This window comes from Acanthochromis polyacanthus, chromosome 9 (assembly GCF_021347895.1).
Source record: "Acanthochromis polyacanthus isolate Apoly-LR-REF ecotype Palm Island chromosome 9, KAUST_Apoly_ChrSc, whole genome shotgun sequence".
NCBI classification, from domain to species: Eukaryota; Metazoa; Chordata; class Actinopteri; family Pomacentridae; genus Acanthochromis; species Acanthochromis polyacanthus.
In genome coordinates this window covers 5,783,482-5,807,358 of record NC_067121.1, presented here as the reverse complement: position 1 = coordinate 5,807,358, position 23,877 = coordinate 5,783,482, and the positions used below count along the sequence as shown (strand labels likewise).

Sequence of the window (23,877 nt, the reverse complement as noted above, 5' to 3'; positions counted from 1 at the left end):
TGTAGTTTTAAGTCTCCTTCATTACAGCACGGTCTTCATTTATTAAATCATGGTCCTGTTTAGATGAAAACAGACAATAAAGTGGGTTTGTTTGGGGGCGGGGCTACCATGTGATTGACAGCTTGTTATTGTGTTGTCATGGTGTTCTCAGTTTGGTCACTTAGATTTACTTCTCACTTGTTACTTCTGCTTTCAAAAGACCAACATGCCGACGGCCAAATATCAAAGTATAGACTTCAAAACAGCAGACTTCAGACCAGTAGGTGATATTCTGATGAGCTGAACTCATCATCACAAAAACTAGAAGGAAAACTTGTATAGTGCAGACTTTTGCCACACCTGATGCTCTATCTCACAATTTTAAATCAACTGATCTGGATTAGCTCCAATCTTTTATGAGCTCTACCTTTCTACCAGCAGGTTTCATAAAATTTTCCTCGATAGGTTTTGTGTAAAAAACAAACAGCTCTGAAAACATGAACTCAGCTGAGGCTCCACCTCCAAATAAAATGACAGGTTGGACAGCAGAAGAGTTCAGAAGTGAACTAATCAGCTGTTTTCTGTCTCCACTTCAGACTGAGTGATGGACTGTGAATCTGGAGGGACGATGGAGGTGGCAGCGCTCGGTCGACCCTTCGGTCTCGGGATGCTGTACGACTGCCGTAAAGACTCACTGATCCCTGGTAAGAATCCACATGGAAACATCACTGATGCATCACAGACAAACTTTCAGTATTTAAAGTCACATATATTAATGTTTTTACCTGCAGTCTCTTTAGATCCATTCTGCAGCATTTTTATTTATCTAAGTCATTAAATCAAATTTATTTATTTTGCACATTTGAAATAACCTGATTTGACTAAATATGTTGAAGTGCTAAATATGTTAACAGTCAGGCAGCAAAAAATCAAAACAGAATAAAGATTCATAACGTACTTTAGTAAAATAAAATACTACAAACAAGGTAAAGCAGGACAACAATTAATACAATTAGTTCAAAGATTAAGCATAATGTTAAATAGAAACTATTAGGAGCAACCAAAAGCTACTGACAGAATCTACCCCTTAAGATTTCTCCTATAAATGTCAATGGAGGAGGAACATTCGATTGAGGGAGGAAGGTCGTTCCAAACCTTTGGGCTGAAACTGCAAATGCATGACCTCCTTTACCATCCAGCCTCAACCACAGAACAGTTCGAAGTAGTTGTTGTGAGAAATGAGGAGGTATGGAGGTAGAGTACGTAGAGAGGAGCTCAGAATGGAAGTCAAGAACTTTTATTTGTTCCTGAGCAGCAACATGGTTTTTTCCTGACACAATATTCTGGATGTTGGTGAGAATTCAGCCTTTAGTGTGAAGAGTGTTACAGAAATCATTCACTCTCCTGTTCAGAGGTTTGCTGAAGAATATTTAATCATAAACTGATGTCAGGTCAGTTTACTGACACTGAGAATGGGTCTGGGAAAGGAAGAAGACCAAGAACAATTGAAGGTTAGAGGAGAAAATGTACAATATACATAAATTAAAGATGCTTCAATAAACGATTTATAATCAAATCGCAGCCCCTGAATCGTAATTGTTATCGAATCGTCAGGCGGCCATCGATTCCCACCCCAACTGAGTGGTTACCATATTATTGGAGTACTTCTACAGTCACTGGTTGGACCACACCCATCTTCATCTCTGCTTCCATTCTGATCTAAACTGTGCAGATGTAAATTTTCACGACTGGCTGTGATGCTGAAAATCAGATAAAAAAAACAAACTAAATATTCTCTATTTCATGTTCCTCAATACCAATACCTGACCTTTGGCTAAAACCTTTTCAACAAAATAATGCAAGTCTCATGTCTCCAGAATCTTCCTCTTTTCTTTAAGTTTTTTCCCTTCAGGAGTCGCCACAGTGAATCATCTGCCTCCATCTAACCCTGTCCCTCTGCATCCTCTTCTCTCACACCAGCTTCATGTGTCTCTCAATTTTTCATCCAAAAATACATCACAAGAGCACTGATTTCTCCACAAACGCAAAAATGTTCAATGTTCTAAAAGGGCTGTTTCAGTGTCTGTAGCTTTAAGTGCAGCTGAGCTGCTGTTCCGTCCAACTTCAGAAAGGAGACTCTCTGAATGATATTTTACGTGGAAATATCACCAAATCCTCAGCTCAGCTGTTGTTTTATATCTATTTATTGGCACAGTTTGTCAGACAACAATGCAATTTAAGAAAAAAATCTGTATTTTACCGACAGAGCAGTAGCTTAGAACTGAAGTAATGCTGGTTATCATGTCGTCTGAATGAGTTTCAGTCACTATTTTATACTCATTTCATTGTCTGACAACAGAAACAATATGTAAAACAATATGTAAATAAAAACAGCTTTATGGTGAATTCAGCTGTATTAAAATGCAGCTTATTGGAGTAGAGATAGCAGGAGAGAAGCTAGATGTAAACAGCAGCTGGGTTTAGGTTAAAATGAATCACAGCAGGCAACATGAAATGTCATGGCCCCTCCCTCTCTTGCTCTGTGCTCTGATAATCAAGAGTGGCTGTGAAGGAGCAACAGCTGCTCTCCACCTGCAATCAGTGCAGCGCCTTGAGGGGGCATAACGCCCCCTCGGCACCCTTGAGGAGGCGAAATGCCTCCCCCGAGTCCTTGATGAGGCAAACGCCTCCCCTGAGTCCTTGATGAGGCAAAACGCCTCCCCCGAGTCCTTGATGAGATGTAGAGCCTCCTCGGCAGCCTTGAAGGGGCCTAACGACCCCTCGGCAGCCTTGAGGAGGCTTGAGGCCTCCCCTGAGCCCTTGAAGGGGTGTGGCGCCTCCTCGGCAGCCTTGAGAAGGTGTAGAGCCTCCTTGGCAACCTTGAGGGGGTCTAGCTCCTCCTCGGCAGCCTTGAGGAGGCATAGCGCCTTCCCCTGGGCCCTGAAGAGGCATAACGCCTCCCCTGAATCTTTGAAGTGGCGTAGCGCCTTCTCAGCAGCCTTGAGGTGGTATAACTCCTCCTCGGCAGCTTTAAGGAGGCGTAGCGCCTCCCCCCATGCCCTAAAGAGGTGTAACGTCTCCCCTGAACCCTTGAAGGGGCGTAGCGCCTCCTCGACAGCCTTGAGGGAGCATAGCTCCTCCTCGGCAGACTTGAAGAGGCGTAGCGCCTCCTCAAGGCTGAAGAGGCTTAGTGCCTCCCCACCAGTCCCGAAAAGGAGTCACGCCACCGCAACACCAAGTGGCGCCCCTGCAGCAATCTCCCCAATTGGCCTTCCTGCAGAGGTGGTCTCCTCAGTCCCATGTCCAGTCCTGTCCCCCGAGAAATTCCCAGTTCTGCCCCCCAAGGGGTTCCCTGTTCCACATTCAGTCCTTTCCCCAGCCCCGAATCTAGTCCTGTCCCCCAAAGGGGGAAAGGTCCGCAGGTCTTGGTTTTGTTCAGTCCCCAGTCTCTTCCCCCAAAGAATCCCCAACTCGGGTCCGGTCTCCCGAAGGGTCCCCTGTCCCGAATCTAGTCCTGTCCCTCAAGGGGTTCCCTGTCTTCCAGTTCAGTCCCCTGTCCTGTCCCCTGAGGGGTCCCCAATTCCTAGTCCAGTTCTGTCCCCAGTCCTGGGTCTAGTTCAGTCCCCAGTCCGGCTCCCTGAGAGGGTCCCAGTCATGTGTCCAGTCCTGTCCTCAGTCCTGCCCCCCGAGGGGTCTCCAGTCCCGGGTCCAGTCCTGTCCTCTGTCCTGCCCCCCAAGAGGTCCCCAGTCCCAAATTCAGTCCTGTCCTCGGCTCCAGCTCTGCCCCCAGAAGGGCCCTCGGCCCCAGCTCCGCCCCCAGAAGGGCCCTCGGCCCCAGCTCCGCCCCCAGAGGGGCCCTCGGTTCCAACTCCGCCCCCAGAGGGGTCCCCGGCTCCGGATCCAGTTCTGCCCCCGGATGGGTCCCACCGCCACCGGTTCCCAGTCCGGCCTACGGCCTAGGGTCCCCATCGGATCATCTGTCAGTCCGAGTCTGGCCCCCAGAGAGTCCTCATCGGTCCATCTGCCGGTTTCCAGTCCGGCCCCCAGAGGAGTCTCATCGGATCAGCTGCCGGTTCCCAGTCCGGCCCTCAGAAGGGTCCCCGGCTTCCACTCCAGTTCGGAGGGGTCCCCGGCTTCCGCTCCAGTTCTGCCCCCGGAGGAGTCCCTGGCTCCGGATCCAGTTCTGCCCCCGGAGGGGTCGCGCCGCCGCTGGCTCCCAGTCTGGCCACCAGCCCGGCCCCCGGAGGGGTTCCCATCGGATCAGCTCCCGGCTCCCAGTCCGGCCCCCGGAGGGGTTCCGCCACCGCCCCCTCCCAGCCTGACCACTGGTCCAGCCCCCGGAGGGGTTCTGCCACCGCCGGTTTCCAGTCCAGCCTACGGAAGGTCCATGTCGGATCAGCTGCATCAAAGCCAGACTCTCCTGACAGCTCACCGCTGGGTCATTGCCTGCAGTTCACCAAGCTGGATACATCCGTCTGATCTGTTCTGCCACCACTGCCTTCCCCATTCTGGATTCCCCCGGTCTGCTCCAGTCTTCCCCCAATCTGGACTTTCCCGTGTGCTCTGGGCTCCAACACCCCGCTGTCCCCGCCACCGGTTCACATCAGCTCTGTCACTGCCTCATCTCCCGACACCCTGGACTGCTGATGTGAGTCACCCCCTTGCTTAGTTTTATTCTCCCCCATCATGGCCACTTGGTTCATCGCCCTGACTTTCAATTTAATTCCCAGGTAAATTCTTTTCCTGTTCCTCCCATATGGAGAGCTCCCTGTTTATTTTATACATTAAATCCCTTGATCATTCCAAGATGGCGGTGCCCGGTGTGCAGGGAGTAGCTGCAGCTCTCTTGATTTGCGTAATGCTTACAAGCAATTTTAGCTTCACTGACACGGAACAAATCTTGAAGGATTTATACAATATATACGGCGACAACTTTAAATGTCTGTCTGGAAACCTGCAGGCAATCAAATCGATCAAGCAGGTTGGATACGGAAAATATGTCTTGGCAACTACATTCATTCAACTCTTCTACACGGAGGAACAACGAAACAGACAAATACCGCTCTAAAACCAAAACAAAGTTTTGCACTAATAATTAGTATCTGCCTTTTGTTGTCCGGAGACATCCACCAATGCCCCGGACCTACTAAAGTTTTTGAATATCATGGACCCCGGCTTAGAAACAACTTCTCTACAACCACTGGCAATGGGAGCACCGCAGAAAACCTACAGGTACGCACATTATCTACACCGATTTGCACGGCTGGCCAATCTCATCTCGGTGTTTCTTCCATCTCCTTGCCGAGTGTCGTCGAGGCACCGGTGATCGGCGTGGACGCAGTGGTCGGCGGCCCCGACTCCTCTGACACTGGGAGCGGATTGTACGGCTTGTTCTCCTGTGCTGCACCGTGTCTGCCTTACTTCCCTCCGCCAAAAGACGCGCTCTGGGTTGGAGAGCATCAGGAATGATATAACCCTCGCCTGTGGATCAGTGGTCCAACATAGTCCATGGATAGAAGCCACAGCAACCCCATTGTTACCATCATCGGGAAATTGCTGCGGGCCAGGAGCAGAGCCACTGCCTTTGGCGACTGGGCGCAGTCTAACACCTGCGCCACTTCAAGCGGGGCTCATGGATTCAATATCAGGTCCAATAAAATTTTCAGCCCTAACACCTGTATCAGCTAAGGTATGTCATAGACAATCCCAAACGAAATTATTCAAAACTGTAAACCATGCTAAAATTCTTTGGGAACCAGAAGCTAAACCAAAAGGGATTCTTGGTGGACACATTAACATTAGAAGCCTTAGATCTAAAACTGAACAACTGGAAAAACTACTGCTCAACTCTAACTTGGATTATCTAGGGCTCTCTGAGACTTGGTTGAAAAAGAAAACCCCAGTTGGTGTTTATACTATGCAGAATTACAATATTTTTAGAAAAGACAGACCACGTAAAAAAGGGGGTGGTGTGCTGTTATATATTAATAAGAAATTTCAATGCAAGCAGTTAGAACTACCTCAAAATAACCTGGAATGTGTAGGAGCCACAATTTGTCTATCTCCAGAAATGTCTTTTAATGTTGTAATCTTATATAGGGCACTAAATGAAAAGAATAACGAATTTTTTGATTCACTAAAAGAGGTACTTAAAGTTTGTGACAATAAGGAGACCATCTTAATGGGTGATTTCAACCTCGATTGGTTGAAGAAAAAAACTCCAATAAGCTAAGGCTTCTTGTCAAACAATTTAATCTAACCCAAATGGTAAAAAATCCAACTAGAATAACCAGCTCTACAAAAACCCTACTAGACTTGATCTTCACTAATAAGTCAGACCGTATTAATAAAACCTATAACCTCATAACTGGTTTATCGGACCATAATTTAACATTGGTGTCTAGGAAACTATCTAAAGCCCGCTACAGAAATCAGAATAGAAAAAGACCCATATATCTTCTATTCTTAAACGTGACATGGAGCTTTTATATGCCGAGATAAAAACAACCGTTCAAAATGATCTAGTTTCTGGGCAGCAATGTGACCAGGCCTGTAGTGCCCTTAAAAATGCTATTTCCCAAATCCTCTCTAAATTTACAAAAACACAGCAGCGAAGATTCAGAAGCAAAAAACTTTACCATGGCTTAATGAGAAATTATGGTCTTTAATGAAGGACAGAGATGCTGCCTTAAAAAAGTATCTGAAGTCCAGGTTGAGGACTGACCAGCTGATTTTCAAAACCCTTAGAAACAAAGTCATAGGACAGCTTAGAAAAGCAAAAGCAGACTTTTTTTAGACATAATAAAACAAGCCAAGGGGAATACTAAAATGATTTGGAAATGTATTGACACTTTATCTGGAAGGGAACGGACTGAAAATGGACTAATTGAACTTGATATAAAGTCCTGTAACTCTGGAACATCCATACCTTATACACAAGCCACTGTGAAAGACAGCTTAACTGTTGCAAACATGTTCAAGGACTATTTTTTGACCTCGATCTTGGAACTAAGCACACCTCTAAACGTTGTACTGTCTCCAATATCTGTAACCTCCACTGGGGCTATGGCCAAGGGTCCCACTGAAGGACAACAATCCCCCTTGTTGGAAATAATGGATTTGACACATGTAAATGAAGGAAAAGTTCTTAATATTATCTCTGCATTATTAAACTCAAAAACTAAGGATTCATGGGGATTTGACCCGCTTTTATTAAAGAAATATAAAGATGTTTTCGCAGGTCCAATAACATACATAATAAACAAATCATTTAGAGAATGCGTCTTCCCTTCTGCATTAAAAACAGCAATTGTAACTCCCATTTTAAAATCAGGAAACAGAAAAGATATTAGGAATTACAGACCTATTAGTATACTACCTGCTGTTTCTAAAGTTGTTGAGAAAATTGTTGCGGAACAGTTGATTGAGCATCTTGATATTACTAACATGCTGAATCCCATGCAATTTGGTTTCCGGTCCAAACACTCAACTGATACAGCTTGTTTATCTTCTTGAGGTTATTAAATCCAGTCTAGATAAAGGGGGTGTAGTTGGGGCTGTGTTTCTAGATTTGCGTAAAGCATTTGATACCGTTAATCATCTAGTGCTGCTAAAAAAAACTACAAACCTTCAATTTAGTACTATTAGTTGGTTTCGATCTTATCTCGCTGACCGCTTTCAACCCGTAAAAATAGATGATAAATTCTCACCACTCAGACCATGTACAACAGGCGTACCTCAAGGCTCTATTTTGGGGCCATTGCTCTTCAGTTTGTACATTAATGACCTTGCTTCTATTTGTGATGATGTTGAGATCATGATGTACGCTGATGACACAGTTTTATTTACTCACGGTCCCGATGCAAATTTTGTTGCTGTTAAGCTATCTGCTGCTATGAACAAAGCAGCAGATTGGCTTAACAAGTCCTGCCTTACTTTGAACACAGAGAAAAGATGAGATGTATTTCTCTAACAAAAAAATCAAAAGCTTTCTGCCTAATATTCACGTGAATAGTTTGATAATCCAAAATGTTGATGAAGTAAGATGTCTAGGTATGTATCTGGACCCTACTCTTAATTTTAAAAACCATATTAAAAATTTATGTCATAAACTGAAATATAGCATTTTCAACTTCTGTTACATCAGAAGTTCTTTATCATTAGAAGCGGCAAAATCTTATTTCAATGCAATGATCATTTCGCATATTCTGTACTGTATGTTGTCATGGTCTCAAGCTAGTCAAACTGCTTTAAAACCGCTTAGATCGCTACATAATCAGGCCTTGAAAATCCTTGATAAAAAATCTTTGAGATACCATCACTGTAAAATACTCGAAAAATATAATTTACTTAGTTTCGACAATCTGATCAGATACTCAGACATCCGCTTGGTACATAAAACTATACATAATGCTGCCCCACCACCTTTAAGAACATATGTACAACTTCGCTCTCAAAAAACAACTACAGCCTTGCGTTCTGTATCACGGGGAGACTGCAGTGTTCCTAATAGAAAGTCTGCCTATTCAAGGTCAGCCTTTTCTGTTAAAGCTACTAATGAATGGAATAAGCTCCCTGACAATCTAAAGAATAACGATGATTTTCTAAACGTCTCACATGAGGTCAAAAATTGGCTTTTAGAGCATCAGTTTTGCACTCACTAAAATATGGAGCAGACAGTAATAGTAAAGCTGTTTCACATCATTATCTTACACTTTGACTATTCTGCATTTTCTGTGTATTTTTGTTTTTTATGAATTTTCTGTGTATTTTTTATGAATTTTCTGTGTATTTAATGCAATATTTGTATTGTATTTTATATTGTATCCCATCTGTGTGACTGCAATATTTTTATCTGTCAGTGTTATGTATTTTTATTGTGCAAAGGACTGCAGATGGAAATTAGCTCTGTGCTAAATCTGGTGCAGGCATCTTTTTAATGTTACTGCACATTGTCCTTCTAAATAAACTAAACTAAACTAAACTAATCAGTACCTGCCTGCCTGTCTGTGTCTGCTTTTTGGGTTCACACTCCGCCTGGCCGTAACATGAAAACACAGAAACATACCCGTCCGTCTTCATTGGTTAAATGTGCTTCAGTGTATTAAGTCATACGGTAAAGCTTTTGCATTGAAGCACATAAATATATCAAAATGTGTGGATCAATCAGGAATGGTGTGCTATGACTTTTGTTAGTGATTCCTCAAACGGTTTATATGAAATTTTAAAGCAACTGTGTTAGACATCCCCATTGAAATGAATGGGAAGTCGGAGAGACACTACCTAAACCCAGCCATCTGTGGAACTTTGTAGTTTTATCAGATTTTACAGCAGAAATTTCACTCAAGTTTAAAAGGGTCACAAGGCATTGAATGTTATTTGTCTAAATCTGTATGTTGATATCTTTTACAGTTTTTACACAGTTAAGTTTTCTGAATTTTTTGAAAATCCTGAATTTTCCTTCAGTTAGAGTGGCTGACATCACATGTAACATCATCCACTTGAATTTCTGCCCCGAAAAGTTTGATTTTACATTTGAGATTCTGAAACTGGAAACAGGAAGCAGACATTTAAAAGGGACTCCACCAAATGTCCTTTGTACGAGCACATTGTGTGTTTTTGATGTAAAGACACCTGAACTTTATTTTGTCTCCTTATCTTTTACAGGAATAACTCTGTGGGACCGTGATGATCTGAAGAAACATATTGCAGAGAGACCACAGTCATTTAATGATTTCGAAATAGTTGCATCTGAATCAATTGAGGACAAATCTTCAGCACTAAATGTTAACGCATCACTGAAGGCAAGTTTCTTGGGTGGACTGGTTGAAGTTTCTGGATCTGCCAATTACCTCAATGACAGTAAGTCTTCTAGAAATCAGGCCAGAGTAACACTGAAGTACGAGGCAACCACAAAGATGCAGGAGCTGTCCATGGATCATCTTGGAAGAGGCAATATGAAGCACCAGTATGTTTTTGATAAAGGTTTAGCAACACATGTGGTCACAGCCATTCTTTATGGGGCACAAGCCTTCTTTGTGTTTGACCGTGAGGTGTCTGAAAAAGAAAACCATCAAGACATTCAGGGAAACATGAAAGTGATGATCAAAAAAATCCCCTGCCTTTCTAAAGATGGTGATGGTTCCCTGAAAATGGAAGACAAGGACAAAAACAATCTTGATAAATTCTCCTGCAGATTCATTGGAGACTTTTGCCTTCAGAAAACTCCTACATCCTTTCAGGAAGCAGTAGAAGTCTACCAAAGTCTGCCAACATTACTGGGAGCCAACGGAGAAAAGGCTGTACCAATGAAGGTCTGGTTGTTGCCACTGACTAGTTTAGATTCTTCTGCTGCCAAACTGGTCCGTCAGATAAGCATAAGATTAGTTCAAGAAGCACAGAGAGTCCTGGAGGAGTTCAGTGAGCTGGAAATGAGGTCCAATGATGCTCTGAGATCCACCACTGCACAGCATTTCCCACAGATTGGAGAAAAGATTAAAGGTTTTAAAGAGATGTGCTCTGAGAACAAGCTGGAATTTCAACGAACCTTAGCAAAGAAACTTCCATCAATCCGAGGAGGAGGAGAAGAAGAGGCTGAGCTGGCAGAGATCCTGAAGAAGAGACATTCTTCACCTTTCAACAGCAAAAACCTGAACGAGTGGATGGACTGTAAAGGGAGAGAAATCTATACCTTAATGTCTTTTACCAACATGATGAAAAACACCAAGATCATCCAATCTCAAACTGATCTATTCAAGGAAAGTCTGAGTGCAGAGCATGCTGTGTGTTTTGTCTTCACCTCACTGGGAAGTGATGAACCATACCTCTCAGCTTTATCAAACTACTTAAAAGGAACAATCAAACCAGAAGAAGTTCAAGATCCAAGGACTCACAATATAGAGAAAGAACAATGGTACCGTTCCAAAGAAACAACAGATGAAATGAGGAAAAAAGCAAAACTCTTCAGTGATTTTGCAGAAGCCAACATGGAGAACAAGAACACAAAGTTCCTGATGGTGGGTTTAACAAATGAGACACAGAAAGGTTCAAGCATCTACCTTTATGAAGACGGTTTCTCTGTCAGTGAGAACTTTGAGCCGCCTTCAAAGCCTGAAACTGTGACAGCAGCAGACATAAACCACAACAGTGTGAATCTGAAGGTTTCTCCTCCCAGATTTGGAGCAGAGAACATCACCTCCTACTTTGTGGAGTTCTGTGTCAGAGGAGAGGAGGAATGGAAGCAAAAGAAAGTGCTGAAAGCTGGAGAAGTCACAGTGAGCGATCTGAGTCCAAACACAGAGTACATGTTCAGATGCAGAGCAGTGACCTCAGCAGGCGTCGGGCCGGCCAATGTAGTCAGTGACTCCATTAAAACCTTACCCTGCAGCCCTCCTGGAGAACCTCACGTTGAAGCAAACTCATGTGAGATCTCAGTCAGCTGGAAGAAACCTGCTGAGCTCGGACAGGACGTCCAGATATTGAGCTACATCTTGGAGTTCACACAAACAGACAATAAGGAGAAAGAAGAAGATCTGCAGTGGAAACAAATGAAGACAACGGCTGAAGAGGCGATCATTTCAGGGCTTCAGTCAGAGACAGGATATGCAGTCAGGGTCAGATGTGACTGTGGTGTGGATGGAAAAAGCAAAGAAAGCATCACTGTTAATGTCTCTACAACAAGGTCTGTTCCACAATATCTGAAACATAAATGCATAAGGATGAACTCTGATTCACCCTCAGTTTACAAACTGAAACCAGAAGAAGAAGAAGTTGGCACAGACGGCTGCAGGAAGTTTACCTTTGGAAGAGAAAGCAGGAGGGAGAATCGTACAATAATTGTTTGTGGAGGAACTGGATCAGGAAAGTCGACTCTGATCAACGGAATGATCAACTACATCCTGGGTGTCCAATGGGAGGACTCATATCGCTTTAAGTTAGTCCATGAGGATCAGTGGAGATCACAAAGTCACAGCCAGACGTCTGAAGTCACCGTGTACAAAATCAACCACCAGGAGGGATTTCAAATAAATCACTCACTGACCATCATTCACACTCCAGGATTTGGAGATACAAGAGGAATAAAAAGAGACAAACTGATCACAGAGCAGCTATGTAATCTCTTCTCTGCTGACGATGGTGTTGGTCAAATTGATGCTTTGTGTTTTGTAGTTGAGGATACTTTAGCACGACTCACACCAACACAGAAACATGTGTTTGATTCAGTTCTCTCAATGTTTGGCAAAGATGTGGCAGAAAACATCCAGATTCTGGTGACATTTGCAGACTGCCAGCAGCCTCCAGTTCTAGAGGCCATCAAAGCTTCAGGTGTCCCATGTCCTAAAACAGATGACGGGCTGCCAGTTCACTTCAAATTCAATAATTCAGCGTTGTTTGTAGACAACAAATCATCTGTGACCAACAACACAGGTGTAAGCTTTGATAAGATGTTTTGGAACATGGGAACAAACAGCATGGAAAACTTCTTTGCTGCTCTGAATGTCATCAAATCTAAAAGCTTGAAACTGACAAAGGAGGTCCTCAAAGAGAGACGACAGCTGGAGGATTCAGTTGAAAGTTTACAGGAGCAGATTAAACTTGGGTTAGCCAAGATGGAAGAAATAAAAGAGACAATAAAACATCTCAAAGATCATGAAGCAGAGATGAACAGAAATGAGAAATCTTACAAGCATCTGAAAGCCAAAGCACAGAAGAAGATAGTTCAGGAAGTGATTGATGGCCTGAAGGCTGAATATGATCGTCTGCAGACTGAGGAGGTGAAACTGATTCAGAAATCCTCCAAATGTCTGAACAGACTGAAAGAGATTTCACTGAAGCTCAATCCTCTCTACAATCCAGACTACATTGACCTGCTGATTGAAGGAGAGAAATCTGAGGGCAAACCAGGCTGGAAGAAACGAGTTGAGTCTCTGATGGACATGAAAGAAAAAGCAGAGTTAATGGTTCAAGTAGAGAAAGGAGAGAAATTCCTGTAGAGTCCAGAATCTGCAGCCACATCCTCAGAACAGAACAAAACCCAACGTAGACGTAGAACCAGAGTCAGATGATGATAGAAAGTAACGTCCAGCCAGTTACAGCCTTATTTGATAGATTTAAAAAGTAAATCACTTCAGTTATACATTTTAGTATCTCTACAATATTTACATACACATTTCTGCTGATTTCCGCTTTAATATTTAATGTAAAACAGTGACTCAATTTTGTGCTGCAATTTAAAAAAAACTTATTTTCTCCACTGCAAAATAAATCCGTTTCTGTGAATTGATTTTTGTTTTGATGACATTTACAATTATTGTAGATATTTTCTGATATTACCTTATTGATCTGTACTGAATTCTATCTGATTGTGTCGTTGTGGTGATATTTTCTTCTCTTTCTTCAGTGTTCCAGCTGCTTTTAAACACTTTGTGGTTCAGACTCATATCAAAGAGAAAAATCTGATTCTCAGTTCTGTTCTCTCAATCTTTAGGCTGATTTTGAAGTTACTTTTTCTGTCCTCAGTCTTGGAGAAGGTAGTTCTTGTTCAACTGTAAACTTTGGCAGTTATGTTCAGAGACTGAGGAAAAAGAACAGCCTCAGTATTCAATTCAATTCAATTCAATTCAATTTTATTTATATAGCGTCAATTACAGTCAAATCGTCTCAAGACGCTTTACAGAACCCATATGCCTGACCCCCAGAGCAAGCCCAAAGGCGACAGTGGCAAGGAAAAACACCCTTTTAACAGGGAAGAAACCTCGAGCAGAACCCGGCTCAAATAGGGGGGACCCATCTGCCTGCTGGCCGGGCGGGTTGAGAAGGACAGAAGAGGGCAAGGGGGAGGGATGGGAGAAGAGGGAGGGGTGAGAAAGCAAGGAAAACACAACACACATTTGAATACATGCATGACAGGATATGTGACACAGACAAAGTATAAGCTAACATTGAAAACTGACTCATAGTTTACTCTTATGATGTACGGCTCTGACATTAAACATACTCCTTATATAGCTAGCAGTAAAATTCAAACAGTATGTAAGTTAGCATAACAGTATATTGAAGGCGATGCAGAGTTGACTCGTGGAAAAAGGGAATTGGAAGCAGAGGGCTGGTGGAAGGTCAGTAGCAGCATCCCACAGTGGACATGGTGGAGACTGGACCAGCTGGTGGAACATCGACCGCAGATCTGAAGCATCCAGCTCTGGGACCAGGGACACTCGGAGAAATAGCACAGGGGGAAACAGAGTGAATGTACTGCAATAACGGTATACATATTAAATGTAAAGGTAGATAGAGAAGGGCTCAGTGCGTCAAGAAAAGTCCCCCAGCAGCCTAGGCCTATAGCAGCATGACTAGGGGCAGAACGAAGGGACGTCCAAGAGGGGGTCAGCTGTACAATGAAGACACAAGCCGAACCTCTATGATCTCTTTTGCTAACTCCTGTCAGTACTCTCGCAGCAGCGTTTTGGATCAACTGTCGATGTTTGAGAGAGCTATTTGGACAACCCGATAATAAGGAATTGCAATAGTCAAGCCTGGAAGTAACAAAAGCATGAACTAATTTTTCTGCATCACTCTGAGACAGAATGTTCCTGATTTTTACAATATTACGCAGGTGAAAAAAGGAAGTCCTACAGACTTGCTTTATGTGTGAGTTAAAGGACATGTCCTGGTCAAAAATAACTCCAAGATTCCTCACAGTAGTACTGGAGGCCAATGTGATGCCATCCAGAGTAACTATTTGCTTTGAAAGCGAGTTTCTAAGATGTTTGGGGCCAAATACAATGACTTCAGTTTTGTCTGAATTTAGCAGTAGGAAGTTAAAAGTCATCCAGGTTTTAATGTCCTTAAGACAATCTTGCAGTCTAGCTAACTGATCAGTTTCATCTGGCTTCATAGATAAATACAATTGTGTGTCATCTGCATAACAATGGAAGTTAATACAATGCTTCCTAATAATATTGCCTAAAGGAAGCATGTATAATGTGAAAAGTATCGGTCCTAAGACAGAACCCTGAGGAACTCCGTGATTAACTTTAGTCTGCTCAGAAGAGTTATTGTTGACATGCACAAACTGGAACCTATCTGATAAGTAGGATTTAAACCAATCCAGTGCTGTCCCTTTAATGCCAATTGAATATTCTAGACGCTGTAATAAAATTTTGTGGTCGATTGTGTCAAACGCTGCACTAAGATCTAACAAAACAAGTATAGAGACTAGTCCATTATCTGATGCTATGAGAAGGTCATTAGTAACTTTCACTAGAGCTGTTTCTGTGCTATGATGCACTCTGAAGCCTGACTGAAACATTTCAAACAAATTATTCCTTTGTAGGTGTTCACACAATTGATTTGCAACTGTTCTTTCCAGAATTTTAGAGAGAAATGGTAGGTTGGATATCGGTCTATAGTTAGCTAACACATCTGGATCTAAAGTGGGCTTTTTAAGCAAAGGTTTGATGACAGCAACCTTAAAAGCCTGTGGTACATAGCCTGTTACTAGAGAGAGATTAATCAGATCTAACATTGAAGAATTAATTAAAGGTAAAATCTCCTTGAAGAGTCTAGTTGGGATAGGATCTAAAAGACATGTTGATGGTTTGGATGTAGAAACTGTTGAAATTAGTTCAGAGAGACATATAGGAGTGAAGAATTCTAAAGATTCATCAGGTCTAACAGCCAATTCAAAAGCATCTGTGACATTTGTAGGAAGGGCCAGATTAATTTTATCTCTAATCAGAACTATTTTATGCGTAAAGAAGCTCATGAAGTCGTTACTGGTTAAAACTAAAGGAATACAAGGTTCAACAGAGCTCTGACTCTTTGTCAGCCTGGCTACAGTGCTAAAGAGAAACCTAGGGTTGTTCTTGTTCTCATCTATTAAAGATGAATAATAAGTTGTCCTGGCATTATGAAGAGCTTTTTTATAGATTACTAGACTATTTTTCCAAGCCACATACACTACCTCTGAATTAGTGGAATACCACTTTCTTTCCAGCTTTCGGGATGCCTGCTTTAAAGTCCGCAGCTGGGAATTATACCAAGGAGCAAGTCTTCTCTGAGATATAACTTTCTTTTTTACAGGTGCAACACTATCAAGAGTTGTACGCAGTGAGGCTGAAGCATTATTAACATAATAATCCACTTCTGTGGGGGTAAAATAATAATATTTGCCTTCTGATTTATCAGTAAATGTTGCTGAAGTAAACAGTGAGGGTATTATTTCCTTAAATTTAGATACTGAATTGTCAGACAAACACCTACTGTAATGATATTTGTTCTCAGCTGCTAAACAATCCTTTACTTTAAATTGAAATGTTATCATAAAATGGTCAGAAAGAAGAGGGTTCTGGGGAAATACTGTTAACTCTTCAATTTCTAAGCCATAAGTCAGGACAAGGTCAAGAGTGTGATTAAAACTATGAGTTGGTTTATTTACATGTTGAGAAAACCCAATTGAGTCTAATAATGAATTAAAAGCTGTTGTAAGGCTGTCACTGTCTACGTCAACATGAATGTTAAAGTCACCCACAATAATAACTTTGTCTGAACTGAGCACTAATTCGGATAAAAAGTCTGAGAATTGAGATAAAAACTCAGAATAAGGAGCAGGAGGACGATATATAACAACAAATAAAACTGGTTTCTGAGCTTTCAAATTTGGATGAGAGAGACTAAGAGTGAGATTTTCAAATGAGCTGTAATCAGGTTTAGGCCTCTGGTTCAATTTTAAACTAGAATGGTAGATTGCTGCTACTCCTCCTCCTCGGCCTGTGATTCGAGGAATATGACAGTTAATATGACTAGGGGGAGTTGATTCGTTTAGGCTAACAAATTCTTCCTGCTGCAACCAGGTTTCAGTCAAACAGAACAAATCAATCTGGTGATCAGTTATCAACTCATTTACTAGCAGAGATTTAGACAAGAGAGATCTAATATTTAACAGACCACATTTAATTTTCCTGTCTCTGTGTTCTGTTGAAATAGAGGTATTAATTTTTATTAAATTTTTGTGGTTACTATTTCTTTTGTATATTTTTGATTTGATTAATTTATTGAATTTTGGTGGTCGGGGGACAGACACAGTCTCAATAAAATTAACTGAATTAACTGAATTACTGGAGGGTGACAGCTGTGAGGAAACTGCAGAGAGGTGTATAAGACTACAGCTCTGCATCCTGGTCTTAACTCTGGGTTGTCATGCTTTAGGAGTACTAATAAAATCAGCCATATTCCTAGAAATGAGAGCTGCACCAGCCAAAGTGGGATGGATGCCGTCTCTCCTAATCAGATCAGGTTTTCCCCAAAAAGAGCTCCAATTATCAATAAAGCCCACGTCGTTTGATGGACACCACATAGACAACCAGCGGCGAAACGACGACATGCGGCTAAACATGTCATCGCTGGTCAGATCAGGCAAGGGTCCAGAGAAAACTACGGAGTCCGACATGGTTTTGGCGAAAGTACACACCGATGCCACGCTAATTTTGGTGACCTCCGATTGGCGTAACCGGGTGTCGTTACCGCCGACGTGAATAACAATCTTACTATATTTACGATTATCTTTAGCCAGCAGTTTCAAATTTGCTTCTATGTCGCCCGCTCTGGCCCCTGGGAGGCATTTAACTATGGTCGCTGGTGTCGCTAGCTTCACGTTTCTGACTATGGAGCTGCCAATGATCAGAGTTGGTTTCTCAGCGGGTGTGTCGCTGAGCGGGGAAAAACGATTAGAAACATGAAGCGGTTTGTGGTGAGCCGGGACAGCAGGCTTGAGTTTAGGACTGTTTTTCCTACGAACTGTCACCCATCCACCCGGCTGTTCGGGCGCTGCTAAGGGACGGCTAACAGATGCTACACAAGCTAAGCTATTGCGGTCCGCACCGGCTAAGGGGGCCTGGCTAGCTGCTAGCGGGTTATTTTCCATGGTGCGGAGCCGCGATTCCAATTCGGAGAGCCTCGCCTCCAGAACTACAAAAAGGCTGCACTTATTACATATATCGTTATCACTAAAGGAGGCAGAGGAATAACTAAACATGTGGCACACTGAGCAGGAGAAAGAGAGAGAGGGAGAGGGAGAGGAAGAAGCAGAAGCCATGCTAACACCACAACACAGTGCTGAAACAGGAACAGGAAATGACGCAATACGCTCACCGTAACGTCAGACGTCCAGGGAAGAGAGCATTGGCAGCAGTTGGTCTGATTGTCCAGCAGAGGACGCTCTGAAATTGAGCTTTTGCTGCCTTATTGACCCGTCAGCTGATCAATAAAAATGGAGGATGATGCTGGAGAGCAAAGACTGGATCAGAGGGTCTGAGAAGCAGCGAGTGGAAGAATTCTGTCCATGGTTTAACTCCAAAGTTGTGTGTGTAAAAAGCTGCCGTCTGTTACTCTGCAGCCACAAACCTGAAGACTCACCTGCTGCTGCTACACAGGTGAGGCAGCGACGGCCTCCTCAGGTACGCAATCAGATGGAAGCCAAAATAAACAAACTAAACTTCTGACATCAGTCACAAACAGAGACACTTCTCAACTATTAAAAGCAGGAGAAAGACTGAATAAACTTTTATTCTGGATGTCAAATGTCACATTTCATTTGTTCAACTTTATCATGTGTTGGCATGAAGCTCAGTTTCTATTCATGTTGACTGTCAGGCAGCAGCAGCTAAATGTAGTTATTAGTCTGTGGATAATCTGGACAAAGTTCAAAGAAACACTGGAAACATGTTGCTGTAAATTCTGCACTAACTTACTGTCAAAGTGCTCACAGTAATATCACTGCATTCTCACTCACAGTATTAGGAGTCATTACTTTAACCCTAACCCGAACCCTTACCCTAACCCTATTCTAAGCCCATTGTGCCAGCGCACATTTCGACTCCCCCTTCGGGGGAGCCGAAATATCCCCTTACCTTACCTTAACCCTAACCAAAACAATGCCTAACCCTAAAGAAACGTTATTGCACTTTTACTTTTTTCAGTAACAACAACATGGCCAAGAAAACACTGTTTCCCTTCATGGGGACCCAAATGAGGTCCCCACAAATGACATTTCTTTTGGTTTTCCTATACTTGTGGGGACCTAATGTCCCCACAAGTATAGCCAGCACCTGATCACACACACACACACACAAACTGAGACTGAGACTGCTACTGATCGTTCTCAGACAAACTAAAACTTTCTTGTTCAGGAGCAACATCAACCATCCACAACAAATCTCAAGTTTTAACAATTTCAAACAAATGAACCATTTCCTGAAAGCATCGTTTTCTAATGGGAATGTGTTCAGAGGATATAAAGGTTCTACAGATGACATCAGATGTAATGGATGGAAACATGAGGCCAAATGCAGATGAGAGCTTGTGAATGTTACAGTATACATGTACATGTTGTTGGTTTTTGAATTTTATCTCTTGATTTCTATTCTGCCCCCTGAATTCTGTGATTCTACATTTTATTTTTGTTTACAGTAGACTTTTTATTTTTTGCATGGTCTCAAAGTACCGATGCAAAGGCACAGAGAAAATACGTCAATGTTCTTGAAGTAAACTGGTGCATTCCCGATTCATTCTTGTTGCAAAATATTACAATCATTTAGAACACTCAAAGTGCAAAGATCTTATTTTATCATTTATCAAAGATTACAATTTATTTCATGTAATGCTCTCTGTTGTTGGTATTTTGCAGTTCAGCATGCTCAGAGTGGCAGCGTTTGTTGAAGGTATTTGCTGGTGTTGTGGTTGGATGAGTTTATTTTGAAACGTATGAATTTTTCTGTTGGTGAGAAACAGTTTTGGGGATGAGATTAACTGTTTAGCTGAGATACATGATGGAAATGCAGGCTATGTTAAGAGTTTTGAACATGTGACTTCAGTTTGGACCAATGCTTGTTAGCAATCGGAAAAAAAACTATGTTATTTATATTTTTGTTTTGCATCTATTATTATATTTGAATCTTATTATAGTTGTAGATTATGCATCTTGTGGGAGGGAGTAATGTTTCAAAAGATGAGAGAAGACTGGTATTTTGTAGTTGAGTTTTGTAGTTTTCCATTTAATTGTACAGTAAACAGCACACTGTTGTTTCCCTTCAAAAATGCATTTGAAGCTACTTTCTGTACATTTCTGGTACTTTTTTAGGATACGGAAGTACTAACTCTGGCTAAATAAATAATGTGTACACCTATGCAGCACGTTTAGCAGCAATAATACTGATAATAAACCTGTACTTTAGTAAAGTATAAACACTTATAATGTAATATATTAAAAACAAATGGTGTCCACTGATTAAATACAGTTATTCTGCCCTCTGAAGAGCAATGTTTACACTATTATGTGTCTAATGTCTTTTGTAGAATGTAATTACTGTGATTTATTGATGCCTTTTATGTTTAAAATAAAGAAATAATGTCTTTTACAAACATATCAAACATATGTTATTGTCATTGAAATGTGACCTCAGGAATGAAATCAGTCGTTTCAGTCACAATGTTGGGGCTGTAAAACCACATTAAACACATAGAACAGGCCTATTTCAGATATTTCAGCAAACTGCTGGACTGGTTCCAATCCAAAGAACAGCTCAAATAAAGCAGTGACTAAATGATAACTGCTCCATCTCTTTATGACACCACACCAGGAATTAGCCAGGCCCCTGTGCACTTAGACACAGTGCTGAAACCTGGACAGTTTGCACAGGAATTACACTGTTTGCACACAAATGACAGCTACCACAAGCTAACCGATTATCAACATTAAATATGATCTAAATTAATCCGTTAACGGCAGATTTACTCCTATGATAAAGTCTCAGTGGCGTCTCATAGCTGAGCTTCGGTCTGTCGTACTAACAGTTTACTTCAGATAATTTCCTTATTGGTTTAAACTCACCAGAATTTTTTTTTCCACAAGAAAAAACTCCAAAAGTCCTCCGATGTTGCTGAAGACGAGATCCACAGAGTCAAAAAATTAAACATGAAAATATGAGAATTCTGTTTAAAAACTCACAGTTTAGTCTCACGAAGGTTTGCTGTTAATGTAAATTTACTAAAAACTTACATGAAATAATAAATGTCAAGAGATAATATAAAAATATTAATTTAAAAGTAAAAAAATAAGAAAAACATCTAGCTAACTTTAGTCAATTTCCAGATTGTTATCAAACTACCAGAACCAGCTACTAACTAGTCTGTGACTCAGTTAACTAAGTTAACAGGTTAACTTTTTAACAAACTAAACTAGTTAAACTGAAGCGACAACATTTAAAAATGTCCCAGTTTTACATGGAAAAAACAGAAACAATAAACAGACCTTTAGTTCATCTTTTATTTCTTCTCTGTCCAAAAGTTTGAATTTGCTCACTGGCAGTTTTATGACCATATATGGATTTACAGTCATGAGACAATATTTTCCTCTGAGATGTAGAGGAGTGGAAGGAGAACAACAGAAAATAAAAATAAATACCTCAGAATCATAGTTAAGTTGAGTAAATATATTTAGTTTCTCTGCACTGCTGGTGATTTTCATGTTTATGTTCTTGGAAGCAGACTGGTGGCCACCTGTCCGCTATGCTAACTCACTTAGCATGTAGCTCTTTAATGCTAATGCTAGCCTAGCTGCAATGTAGAAATGTAGTCTAGTGGAGCAGGTTGTTGTATGGCAGTTAAAATCAGTTAAAATCAGCTGCTACAAGTTTATTCATGTTATGTTTGTTTCTGTTTTTAAAAAGAAAACTGACTGCTGCTTTTAAAACTAATTTTAATGTTCTCTTTGTTAGTACTTTTTATTCTAGCTGCATTATATGCTTCATTCTTCGTCGTTGCATTTATTTACCATAATGTTTCCTCTGGCCCTGTTTTTATTGACTCCTTCATTTATACCATAATGTTTATGGGGAGGTCTGGGGGTGGTTTTACCTTTTTGTTTCTTTTGTTCTGAAAAACGCTTAATTCCTATTAGAAACAAACTCACCTACCTTGGAATTACTATTGTTAAAAATCAGACAGATAGATGTCACGAAAATTTTAATGTGATCATAGACAAGACCAGGAAAAAACTGAACCAGTGGCTTCAAAGAGATCTGTCTTTGAAAGGTAGAGTTCTCCTAACCAAGGCAGAAGGGCTGTCTCGACTTACTTACGCAGCTACCCCTCTTGCTGTTGAAAAACAGGTATGCAGTGCCATTGACAAATTGTTGTTTAATTTTATATGGAAGAATAAGACGCATTATGTTAAAAAATCTGTTATTATGAACACTTATGACTCTGGCGGCCTAAACTTTCTTGATTTCACTACTCTTAACAATACCTTTAAAGTTAACTGGATTAAGCAGTTTCTTCATAATCCTACATCCACTTGGAACTTTATACCCAAATGTATTTTTTCTGCCATTGGAGGCCTTGAATTTGTTTTATTGTGTGATTATAAAATAGATAAACTTCCCCTAGCTCTGTCGAACTTTCACCGGCAGATGTTGTTGGCATGGTCCTTAATCTATAAGCACAACTTCTCTCCTCACAGATGCTTCATTTGGAAGAATCAGTTTATCAAATACAAAAACAAATCTTTATTTCTCAACTCCTGGTTCAATAATAATATAGTTTTGCTTACTCAGCTTCTCAGTGATAATGGAAATTTGCTTAACTACACAGAATTTCTTCAAACACTTGGTATTCCTGTTACCCCCAAGGATATACTTAATGCTCGTTCGCTTTTTCTTGGGAATGTATTTGGGACCAAAGATGAAAAGGGGAAAAGAAAACACCTCTCCCAAACCCCCCACCCACTCCTGCAGCGTTCCAAAAAGCCCAGCTAGTCTGGGACAGGACAGCACCAGGTGTTTGGTGGTCTCTGTGTGTGAGCAGAAAGGACATCCATCCCCAGTGTTTGGATCAAGGTGAGCTCTGTATCTGTTCGTAGCTATTACTCCATGTATAATCCTCCACTGGAGATCAGCCACACGTTTCTCCACAGGAGGCTTATACAGGACCCTCCAGCTGCCGTTAGGGGAAAAGCCTGAGCCAAAACTCTCAGTCCACTTGGACTCCCTGACTCCAGTGAGGGAGTCCAGGTTCAGCACCTTCATGCAGCTCAGGTAAAACTGCTTTCCTGTGCAGGAGCTCAAAGTACCCAGTACTGGACTCCTCAGAGACAGCAGCAGCCCACTCTGCTCTCTCCAGTCACCCACTGCAGGATTCACACTCAGAGACGGGAAGGTGTACTCATGGCCGTCTGTCCAACGCTCAGCCAGACCCCGACTCTGAGCAAAGGCCCTGAGGGGCCCCGACAGGGACTGCCACACCTCCTTCATCAAGTTCTGCAGCACTCTGGTTGATCTTATGCCAGTAAGCTGAGCCAGTCTCTCCACGGGGGTTCTTGCGAGGTGTCCAAGCTTCGTGACTCCTGCTTTAACGAAAGCACTTTTCAGCGTGACAGAGGACAGCACGGTGCTAACCAGGAGATCATTACTGAAAAGTGGCTCCTCAAACAGCCACGTCCCGGGCTTTGGGTCAGACATTCGAGTGAACACTAGAGTCCTCCAGGCCTCAAACACAGACATGTAAAAAGGTGAGAGTTCAGTAAAGCTTGAAGCAGGGGGCTTCAACAGGAACAGCTGCTTGTCCAGTCCCAGTCCTCCAGCTTTCCGGAGCAGCAGCACAGCTAACGCCGACCAGCTGAGAGATGATCTATACAGCAGCCGCTGAGCTGCCTGAAGCCTGAAAGCAGCAGTCCTGGAGGCGATGTCGATCAGGCCCTGTCCCCCCTCTGCCACCGGAAGGTACAGGACGGATGCTCGAAGCCAGTGATGACCCGACCAGAAAAAGTCCACCAGGAGCCGTTGCAAATGTTTCATCAGTTCAGATGGAGGGTTCAGCACATAGAGTCTGTGCCACCAGATTGTTGAC

The 23,877-nt window shown here is 42.0% G+C and overlaps 1 protein-coding gene across 1 annotated transcript in view; it reads left to right on the top strand.

Annotated features, from left to right (window-relative positions):
* Window positions 1-23,248, top strand: part of LOC127535495 (cytolytic toxin-alpha-like) — a 96,593-nt gene extending 73,345 nt beyond the window's left edge. The window contains exons 3-5 of the mRNA XM_051953657.1: window positions 10,032-10,636; window positions 11,153-11,278; window positions 23,089-23,248. Coding sequence (XP_051809617.1) covers window positions 10,032-10,636; window positions 11,153-11,278; window positions 23,089-23,248 — 891 coding nt within the window. The remainder of the gene's footprint in view (window positions 1-10,031; window positions 10,637-11,152; window positions 11,279-23,088) is intronic.
* Window positions 23,249-23,877: the final 629 nt, after the last annotated feature.